Below are 11,253 nucleotides of genomic sequence, written 5' to 3' on the forward strand. Positions count from 1 at the left end.
TGCTGAACCCAGGCTCTGTGCAGGCAGAATTCTGCCTGTCTCACGACGATAATCACCATGGTGACCCTCAGTGCTCTCAGGCATCTTTTTCTTCAGAGAGAATAGGTAGACAGGAAGGAACATGGAAAAAGAAAAATTAGGATTGAAAAGAAATGAGAAATGCTAGGTTTAGCTGATATGCAAGTTTATTATGTCAACGAATGTATAATGTGTTTCTGTTCATTGTTGGGTTCCTACTATCCGGGTATATAATTAGCGTTGTTCCATATGGGAAGAGAACGGGCGGATCATGATGGCCGAGAAGCAGTTTGGCGGTTGGGGAAGTGCTGATCTGGTTTTGTTTCTATTCTAAATAGAATAGCAATGTGACCACGATCGGTTTCAGCTTCTCTTGACCTCATTTTCCTCAAATGAAGGACATTGAACCACATGATCTGTAACTTTGTACTATAGAATTCTGATTCTGGACACATTTAAAGTTGTGTCAGTTCAGTTGTGTCAGATATCAGTTCATTAAAATAATCTTATATACATAAACAGAAGACATGTCTGTAAAATATGGGCAGAAATGTTGAAGGACATAAGAGGGGTATAGGTAAATAAATGCTATGAAGTTTCAAAAGGCTTCTTGAAGGAGGTATCATTTTGGCTGGGCGCTGAAAAGTAGGGAAGAATTTGAAACTATGGAGATAGAGGCAAGAGGAGATTCACAGTGCAGAGGCAGAAATACACAGATTGTTTAGAGAAGAGCAAATACTCCCATTTGAAAGTGGGGGTCATGTAGGGGGGTAGTGGGGAAGACAAAAGCAGGAAGATAGGATGGGACAGGATTCTGAATAGGTGCTAATTGCTGGGCTAGGAAATGTGGTTGTGGTGTCCATTACTGGAAGGGTTTAAGGGCAGAGTTCCTGTGGACCTGCTAGTTTTAAGCCAAGCCTACAGTAAGTCATTATCTCCTTCCAGGGTTCCTAAAGGCCCTTATTCATCTGGATCCATTTTGTACTTTGCATTTGCACCTGTGAATCCCAGAATTCCAGAGCAGGACCTGTCAAGGTTGTTATACCCAATGCTTTTATTTTTCACAGATGAGAAAACTGAGGCATAAAGAACTTTGGGAACCATTCACCTAATCAGTGACAGTGAGAGCTAGACCTCAAACCCTATGCTTCCTAGCCCAGGCCCTTTTTGCCACCCCTCCAACAGAAGTCACTGCTGTTAAACCAAAATTAAGCAAAGAGGAAATAAGAGAAAGAGATTTGGACTACGAGTCAGAAAGTACTAAGTCTGGTTTTCTTTTATCAGCTTTCTCTATGATCTTGAGTGAGAAATGGAATCTCCCCAAGCTTCAGGTTCCAAATCTCTGAAATAATATCATAACCTTCTTGTATTGGAGAGGTTGGAGATGGTCAAATAGAATCATATTTATAAAAGTTCTTCATACTTACAAATCACTGTACAAATAAAAGAAACTTTTTTTAACATCTTTATTGGAGTATAATTGCTTTACAATGGTGTGTTAGATTCTGCTGCATAACAAAGTGAATCAGCTATACATATACATACATCCCCATATCTCCTCCCTCTTGCATCTCCCTCCCACCCTCCCTATCCCACCCCTCTAGGTGGGCACAAAGCACCGAGCTGATCTCCCTGTGCTATGCAGCTGCTTCCCACTAGCTATTTTACATTCGGTAGTGTATATCCGTCCATACCACTCTCTCACTTCGTCCCAGCTTACCCTTCCCTCTCCCCATGTCCTCAAGTCCATTCTCTATGTCTGCATCTTTATTCCTGTCCTGCCCCTAGGTTCTTCAGAACCTTTTTTTTTTTTTTAGGTTCCATATATATGTGTTCGCATACAGTATTTCTTTTTCTCTTTCTGACTTACTTCACTCTGTAGGACAGTCTCTAGGTCCATCCACCTCACTACAAATAACTCAGTTTCATTTCTCTTTATGGCTGAGTAACATTCCATTGTATATATGTGCCACATCTTCTTTACCCATTCATCTGTTGATGGACACTTAGGTTGCTTCCATGTCCTGGTTATTGTAAATAGTGCTGCAATGCACATTGTGGTACATGACTCTTTTTGAATTATGGTTTCCTCAGGGTATATGCCCAGTAGTGGATTGCTGGGTCGTATGGTAGTTGTATTCTTAGTTTTTTAAGGAACCTCCATACTGTTCTCCATAGTGGCTGTATCAATCTAAATTCCCACCAACACTGCAGAAGGGTTCCCTTTTCTCCACACCCTCTCCAGCATTTACTGTTTGTAGGTTTTTTGATGATGGCCATTCTGACTGGTGTGAGGTGATACCTCATTGAAGTTTTGATTTGCATTTCTCTAATGATTAGAGATGTCGAGCATCCTTTCATGTGTTTGTTGGCAATCCGTATATCTTCTCTGCAGAAGTGTCTATTTAGGTCTTCTGCCCATTTTTGGATTGGGTTGTTTGTTTTTTTGATATTGAGCTGCATGAGCTGCTTGTATATTTTGGAGATTAATCCTTTGACAGTTCCTTCGTTTGCAAATATTTTCTCCCATTCTGAGGGTTGTAAAAGAAACTCTTTTCATGGGCGAGACTCCTTTCAATGTCCAAAGGTATAATACATTAGCAACACACACCAACTCCTCCCCTCCCACTTAATGTGTGTTGACTGCTTGTTACCCTTTGGGGACATTGCACAATACCTCCATCAACAGTCTGTTATTCCTGGAAGTACAACTTTCGACTTGGAAGGTTTCTTTTAGAGATGGAAATTATAGATGTGATTGATCAGTATCAGCTTGAAGATGATACCTGGACCTGGGCATGAGTGAGAAGGAGAGGGCCAAAGGTCAGAACAATTTGTCCTGCTGGTACTAATGTTGGTGCTACTTGAGCATTATTACAGGATGTGCCCAGATACTTTTGGGTTGAGCAAATCTAGATTTTTTTTTTTCAGGAAAAAAGAGGCGTCCATTTCTTTTCCTACGATTTAAATTAACCCTAGAAAAAGTTTTCCCATATAAACTGATCCTCATACTCTCAGTAAACCTATAGTCTGGGAATCTTCAGGATAGAACGGACTGAAGAGGTCACCCAAGCCAATCTATAACTTAGTGCAGGGCTGCTGTCCTACAGATTCCCTGAAAGCTGGTTCTCCAGTCTCTGCTTAAACACCCTCAATGACTGGAAGCTCACTACCTATGAGGCAGCTCATACTCTAGATGTTAGAGAGTGATTTTTTGTTCCCATATCACCCTATGACTTCAGCCTACTAAGCTTAGTTTTACATTCAAGAATGTAAACCTCGAGATGTTAGGGACTTATTCTTTGCAGTATATCCAGCTCCCGGACAGGTACTGGCACACAGTAGGGGCTCAATAAATATTTGATGAATAAATGAATGAGTGCACGAACCCAGGGCTATCTGATTTCATAATTCATACCCTACCCTACATACATATTGACCAGGTAACCACCCTGTTTCTCCTTGACCCTACTGTGGTGAGTCACTGATTTGTACTTAAATAAATCGGTTTTCTTTTCAGAATCAGCATTCGGGCTTTTACCCAGCTATTTGATGAGGACCTGAAGGAATTCACAAAGCCACTCTATTCAGACACATTTTTCTCTTTGCCCATCACCACTGAGTCAGGTAAGGCTAACATTTCCATCGACTTTACATAGTCTGCCAAACACCATGTCACCTACAAGAACCTCTAGTGGGGAGATCTGGAGACTTGGCTGATGGTGGTAAGGGGCTTGGATTTTAATCTTTATATGATCATGGATTGATGTGAATTAGAGGAATTTCACAACTTCTGTAGCAGAATGGACTGAAAGGGGATTAATCGTGTAAAAAAGGTAGAAAGAAATACCAGATTTTTTTTCCTATTAAACATGAATTTTTTTAAAAAACATTCAAATCAAGAGGTTGCACAGGCCAAAACAGAAGTAGGTACAAAAGGCTTTCAAGTCGTTAGTGGGAATGTGTATATGAAATATATACGTAGAAATGCATAGAAAAAAAAAGACTAGAAGGAAAAAACACCAAAGTATTAATGATGAATATCTCAAAGTAGTGGGATTACAGGCGACTTTTTTCCTTTTGTTTATTATACGTTGCTTTTACATGATAAAAAATGTTAACTTGGCTTTACATAAATTTATGTTAGAGGGAAAGCCTGAGTAATAATAGTAGCTAATTTTACTTTTCATCCTGTGGAGCAGCAGTTTTAAGCATTGTGCTTAGAATATACCTGATCCTCACTACCACCTTTTGAGGTAGATCCTATTATCATCCCCATTTTAAAGGTGAGGATTTGAGATACCAAGAGTTTATGTAACTTGCCCAAAATAGCAGAGCTGCAATTCTGGCACTTTCTGCCTGACCTCTTAACCTCTGCACTGCTCGGATTCAGAATATTTCCAACATGCTGAGAATGGCTTTATTTTTTAGCACATTGTTCTTTGATACCATTATCTGCCCAGCCTTTCCCTGTACCCAGCCTTCCACAATGCTTGGTCTCAGGAAGTTCTTCTTTATAGCTAAAACAGTCTCTCATGCTGTATGACAAAAGATGACTCAGCCTCACAAACACTCCCATCTATTTATGCCAAATATAGATGTGTTTGCTTATAATTTAATGTTAAGTAAGGGATTTGTAAACACAATTCTTCCCTATTTAAATTATTGTTATACAACAAAAATTGTATGTAGTCCAATAAAGGAAGATAGTAAACGTATATCCAAAAAAGAATATTAACCACAGTAAAAGAAAGATGACTGTGTTGATTTGGTAAGTCTTGAAAAGCACATTGAATAAACAAACCCAAGGGCTTAAAATGCAACTTCAAAAATGAACTACTCCACAGACCTAAATGTAAGAGCTAAAATGATCAAACTTTTAAAAGAAAACATAGGAGTAAATCTTTGTGACCTTGACTTAGGAAATGGTTTCCTAGCTATGATACCAAAAGCACAAGCAACAACAACAACAAACTAGGTAAATGGGACTTAATTAAAATTTAAAACTTTGTGCTTCAAAGGACACCATAAAGAAAGTGAAAAGACAACCCACAGAATGGGAGAAACTATTTGCAAATCATACATCTGATAAAGGTCAAGCATCCAGAATATACAGAACACTTACAACTCAATAATAAAAAGACAAATAACACAATTTAAAAATGGGTAAAGGATGTGAATAGACATTTCACCAAAAACAATACATAAATGTCCGATAAGCACATGGAAAGATGCTCAACATCATTAGACATTAGGGAAATGCAAATCATAACCACAATAAAATATTACTTCACACCCACTAGAATGGCTATCATCAAAAAGACAATAACAAGTGTTAGTAAGGATATGGAGAAATCTGAACCCTTATACATTGCTTGTAGAATGTATCAACAAAATGGTGTAACTTCTTTGGAAAACAGTTTTGCAATTTCTCAAAATATTAAATCTAGAGTTACCCTGTGACCCAGCAATTGCACTCCTAAGTGTATACCCAAGAGAAATTAAAATAAAAACTTGTATATGGCGATTCATAGCAGCTTTATTCATAATAACCAAAAAAATAGAAATAACCCAAATGTCCATCAATGGCTGAATGGATAAACAAAATGTGATATATCCACACAGCGGAATATTATTCAGCATAAAAAGGAATGAAATACTGATACATGCCACAACATGGATGAACCTTGAAAACATGCTAAGTGAAAGAAGCCAATCACAAACAAAGCACATATTTATTACTCAATTTATTGTCCAGAATAGGCAAATCTATGAAGACAAAGTAGATTAGTGGTTGCCAGGGTCTAAGGGAGAGGGAATGAAGAATGACTGCTAAGGGGCATTGGGGATTCTTTTAGGGGGGTGATGAAAATGTTATAAAATTGAATGTAAAATAATTGATTGAATTGTGCAGTTTAAATTGGTGAATAGTATAGCATGTGAATTATATTTCAATAAACTGTTTTTAAAATGGGCTACCTGTTCATAAACTCCCAGTGGCAGTATCGAACCAGATAATAAAAATGGAATTTCATTAAAATAATTCTGAGCAATTCACTGGATTTGCCAATGCCCCAGATGCTGTAAAACATGTCTCATACAAGTGAAATAGCATATTTACCTTGGTGGCGAACTGCTGGCCTTTATCTCAAGTGCCCCAAAGCTTTACATACAAGCATAGATGAAGTCCCAAATTCCTTTATAAGCTGAACACCATTGACTTCAAAAGTATAATGACCAACCTGCTGTCACTTGGTAGTAGCCAATGTTTCATCTGTTCAGCTGCGTACCGCTTAGCCTTTAGATAGTAAATGCCTTAGTGTGGCCATCGTTTGAATCCTTCTGTAATAACATTCCTAGGGAGATAGGGTTCCAATAGCTATCTTACTGGTTCTTTAACACTAATTTTCCCACCTGGGTTTGTTGTTGCCCTCTGGATTATTGTAGAGCCTTTGTTTGGAGTTATTGAAGGTGTGAGTGCTGGTCTGTTCTTAATTGGCATGCTGGTAGCTGTTGTTGCCTTATTAATCTGCAGACAGAAAGCCAGGTGAGTACAAAGATCCCTTTGGCAATTGGGTCCACAACTTTAAAGATGCAACTGAAAATGCTCTTTAGCCTGAAAAGTAAGGAGGGAAAATCATTGAATTTCTCCAGGTTAAATCACCTTTGTTTGTTCGGAAAAACAAGAATCAAACCCTAAAACCATGGCTCACTTTTTTCAGCCTCTCTACATACCACTGCTGAGTCTTGCCCTCACCAAATGACTGAGGGGCCATCTGTAGCCTCATTTGGATGTGAAATAGCTCCTTTGGCACAGGAAAAAAAAATCGTGTGTGTGGTTCAGTTACCTCACGAAGACAGAGATGTCTGCAAATTGTGTGCCCGAATACTTTTCTGAAATATGCTGAAAAGTATGGTTGACATCTCCATTTTGTGGCTCATATCTGCCATGCTAACTTAAGAAGGGACCAAAAAGAACTAAACAGCATGTGACCCCAGTGCCATGCCCTCTTCTCTTAGGGAATTTCTTTTCTTTGGCATGTCCCCTCTCTTGCAGTCGTGTCTTGCCTCTAAGGTTTACTCTGTGTGTGTGTGTGTTTATAGAAAGCTTTACTGAGAGTGTGGGAAGTGATTATGACCTGTAGCCAAAAACCAGAAGACAAATCTTCAGCTATTGCAGGATGGTTTCCGAGTGGGAAAAATCTGTTTCTTCTTTATGTTCTCCCTCACTTTTCCCTCCCTCAAAGGGATGTTGGCTGAGTGTAAAATATACACGTACTGAAAAATCCATATTTGCACAAACATGCACAGCCTTACCATAAATGGAGAAATTTGTTTAAATTATTTCATAATCAGAATATAAGTCCTCTCCCTTGGGTTTCAGCCATGGTCGAGAAAGGCCCTCTGCCCGCCTGAGCATTCGTCGGGATCGACCACTGTCTGTCCACTTGAACCTGGGCCAAAAAGGGTGAGTACGTTTTCCTTCACTTCATTTATTGAAAGATGAGTTGACTGTATTACATGACATTTGCTAATGAGATCTTTCTCCTTTTGGCTTTTCTTCACAGTAACCGGAAGACTTCTTGGTAAGAGAGAGAACTCATTAGTTACTGTATTATCTGCTTTTGAAATGTAACTGGGGCTGGGTATGGCATTTTCCCTGTTCTTCAGTAATTTTCTTTTCTTTCTATTATATTTTTAACTATAGCCCCATAAAAGTAAATCAGTTTGAAGGACACTTCATGAAGCTGCAGGCCGACTCCAACTACCTTCTATCCAAGGAATACGAGGTACAACTCAGAGGCAATGATGCTTTAGCACCCCTGGTCCTTAGCAGAATTTCCCTCCAGGCCTTCACTGTGGAATCACAGGCTGATTGGGCTCAGGAGTTAGGATGGTACTTAGGGTCTCAGCTGAGCATTCTTTTGTGCCTGAATCCATTCCCTGCACAATATACCACCTAGTCTCAGAGGCCATTTTGATCTCCGGAATAGTACAGCAGACAAAGCGCTACCCAGACCATATGGTAAGAAAGAATTGACAAACTTCAAATGCAAACCAATGCTGTCAGTTGGGTTTTTTTTAACATCTTTATTGGAGTATAACTGCTTTACAATGGTGTGTTAGTTTCTGCTGTATAACAAAGTGAATCAGCTATACATATACATATATCCCCATATCCCCTCCTTCTTATGCCTCCCTCCCACCCTCCCCATCCCACCCCTCTAGGTGGGCACAGAGCACCGAGCTGATCTCCCTGTGCTATGTAGCTGCTTCCCACTAGCTATCTATTTTATATTTCGTAGTGTATATAAGTCCATGCCACTCTCCCACTTCGTCCCAGCTTACCCTTCCCCCTCCCCGTGTCCTCAAGTCCATTCTGTACTTCTGTGTCTTTATTCCCTTCTTGCCCCTAGGTTCTTCATGTCCATTTTTTTTTTGTTCGTTTGATTCCATGTATATGTGTTAGCATATGGTATTTGTTTTTCTCTTTCTGACTTACTTCACTCTGTATGACAGACTCTAGGTCCATCCACCTCACTACAAATAACTCAATTTCGTTTCTTTTTATGGCTGAGTAATATTCCATTGTATATATGAACCACTTCTTCTTTATCCATTCCTCTGTCGATGGGCATTTAGGTTGCTTCCATGTCCTGGCTATTGTAAATAGTGCTGCAATGAACATTAGGGTGCACGTATCTTTTTGAATGATGGTTTTCTCTGGGCATATGCCCAGTAGTGGGATTGCTGGGTCGTATGGTAGTTCTATTTTTAGTTTTTTAAGGAACCTCCATACTGTTCTCCGTAGTGGCTGTATCAATTTACATTCCCATCAACAGTGCAGGAGGTTCCCTTTTCTCCACACCCTCTCCAGCATTTATCGTTTGTAGATTTTTTGATGCTGGCCATTCTGACCGCTGTGAGGTAAAACCTCATTGTGGTTTTGATTTGCATTTCTCTAATGATTAGTGATGTTGAGCATCCTTTCATGCGTTTGTTTTATACAGATTGCTGTCAGGTATTTAAGCTGGCCTTTTGCTTGCCTGGGAGACAATGTGGTTTGGTGAAAAGTGCCCAGGCTTTGGATTCAGTTCCCAGGTTTGCCACCTGTGTGACTTGGGGCATGTGAATTATCCTGTCTGAGCCTCATCTGTAAAATGGAGATGAGACTACCTCCTGTGGGGCTCTCGTGGGGATCAGAGCTGATGCACAGAGTTTGGATAGGAGACATTCCACAAATGCAGCTAGTGTAACATATGGTTATAGTATTATGTATCTCAGGGACTGTCTGATTTGCCCTTTTCTATCTCACATTCTTCACCTGCAAACTTATTTTTGACCTAACAGGACCTAAAAGACGTGGGTCGAAACCAATCATGTGACATTGCACTCTTGCCAGAGAATAGAGGGAAAAATCGATACAACAATATATTGCCCTGTAAGTTTTGTGTTGAAATTTGTAATACCGTCGTCCTCTAGCCATTTTTTTCTCTTTTCCATGAGTAAAATGGGGCAAAGTAATATGGTATAGCTGGATATGGGAGATCAGAGGCTCTGAAAAGTCTTTAAAAAGAAATGACCTGTATGTTATTGCACTTCCCTCCAGGGAGATAACAACCAGCTGAGATTCTGGCTCTGAGAGGCCTCTTATGCTGTTAACATTTCACCATGTGGTCCTAATGCTTCTCCTTAGAGGTCTAAGAGCAGTAACAGGGTTAACAATAAGGGCCAAGCTGGGTTTACTTAAAGTCTGTAGTTCGCAATTTTATATATATATGTATATATATATATGTTTGTTTATTTATACATGTATATATATTTATATGTTATCCTTACCCAATTAGGTGAAGCAATAGAAGGTAGTTTTTCTGGATTGTATTCATTCTAGCAGTGAAAGGGAGCTGGCCACTCCATTGGGCAAATGATATGGTATTACAAAGGAAAGCACAGAGGGGCCTTCAGAGAGCATTTGGCTCGTCTGCTTGTGTGTTTCTGGGCCACCTGTGCAACCAGAAGCAAGTTAGTGATCCTGTCTAAGCCTCATCTGCAAAATGGAGATGAGAATACCTCCCCTGTGGGGCTGTCATGGTGGTCAGAGCTAACGCACATCAAATACCAAGCATTCTGTAAACAGTAGGAGAATCACCATGACTCGCTGACAAATCTCTGTCCATAAATTTCCTTGCAGATGATGCCTCTCGAGTGAAGCTGTCCAATGTGGATGATGACCCGTGCTCTGACTATATTAATGCCAGCTACATCCCTGTAAGTGAACCAACCACGGGGCCACAGTAACTGGGATGAAGCTTTGACGGGTGGCTATGCTGGAGACAACCCTCCTCCAACACGCTCCGACCATTCTTAGGTCTGCAAACGTCAACTTTAGAGAAAAAAAGAAAAAAAGAAATGTCTGATTGCCGTAAAACACAGGCTGTCCTATTCAATCACTGCTAAGGCCCAGTTTTCAAAATGGCTATAGTCACATATGATTATAATGAGCCCAGGAGGCATTTTCAAAGGTCATTTTCTCTCTGCAGCCCTTAGTCAAGATTAGAGCTCCCTGAGGAAGCTAGACCTCCACGGCTAAGGCTGCCTAGCTAGGGAAGCTGATTCAAAGTTATGTGGATTTTTGAAAACCACAGACACAACTCAAAGATTGTGTCAAACCTTTGGGCTCAGATTCTGGCTAGCATTTCGCCAGCTTCCTACAGTACCTACAGTGGAAAAAGCCTTAAGGTCAGACAGACCCTGTTTGAATCCCATCTCTGCCCCTTGCTGACTCTAGGACCTCGGGCAAGTTACGTCAATTCTTTGGGCCTCCATTTCCTTTTCCAAAAAAAGTGAGGATAATATTTACCTCAAATAATCCTCCATTCACTCCATAAACACCATATAGTAAAGTGCTAACTGTAAGTCAGACTCTGAGCTGTGTACAAAGGAGAGGGTCAGATGGAATCCTAACCCTCAGGGAACTCTCAGCAGAGTTGTGGCATCAGGAAATGACAAGGTGGGCGATGCCCCTGACAGGCTAGAATGGTGCTTCTCCGACATTAACAATATATCCACATCATCTGCGGGTCTTGTTAAAATGAAGCTTCTGACGGGACTTCCCTGGCGGTCCAGTGGTTAAGACTGTGCTTCCACTGCAGGGGGCACGGGTTTGATCCCTGATTGGGGTACTAAGATCCCACATGCTGCGTGTCTCGGCAAAAAAAAAAAAAAAAAAAAAAA

The 11,253-nt window shown here is 40.3% G+C and overlaps 1 protein-coding gene across 4 annotated transcripts in view; it reads left to right on the forward strand.

Moving 5' to 3' along the window:
* Positions 1–11,253, forward strand: part of PTPRB (protein tyrosine phosphatase receptor type B) — a 116,154-nt gene that overhangs the window by 87,183 nt on the left and 17,718 nt on the right. For all 4 annotated transcript variants that reach the window (XM_007463538.1, XM_007463539.1, XM_007463540.1 and 1 more), the window contains 7 exons: positions 3,539–3,645; positions 6,466–6,565; positions 7,403–7,486; positions 7,587–7,604; positions 7,727–7,808; positions 9,370–9,460; positions 10,211–10,287. In XM_007463538.1, the coding sequence (XP_007463600.1) occupies positions 3,539–3,645; positions 6,466–6,565; positions 7,403–7,486; positions 7,587–7,604; positions 7,727–7,808; positions 9,370–9,460; positions 10,211–10,287 (559 nt within the window). The remainder of the gene's footprint in view (positions 1–3,538; positions 3,646–6,465; positions 6,566–7,402; positions 7,487–7,586; positions 7,605–7,726; positions 7,809–9,369; positions 9,461–10,210; positions 10,288–11,253) is intronic.

This window comes from Lipotes vexillifer, unplaced genomic scaffold (assembly GCF_000442215.2).
Source record: "Lipotes vexillifer unplaced genomic scaffold, Lipotes_vexillifer_v1.1 scaffold602, whole genome shotgun sequence".
Classification (NCBI taxonomy): domain Eukaryota; kingdom Metazoa; phylum Chordata; class Mammalia; order Artiodactyla; family Lipotidae; genus Lipotes; species Lipotes vexillifer.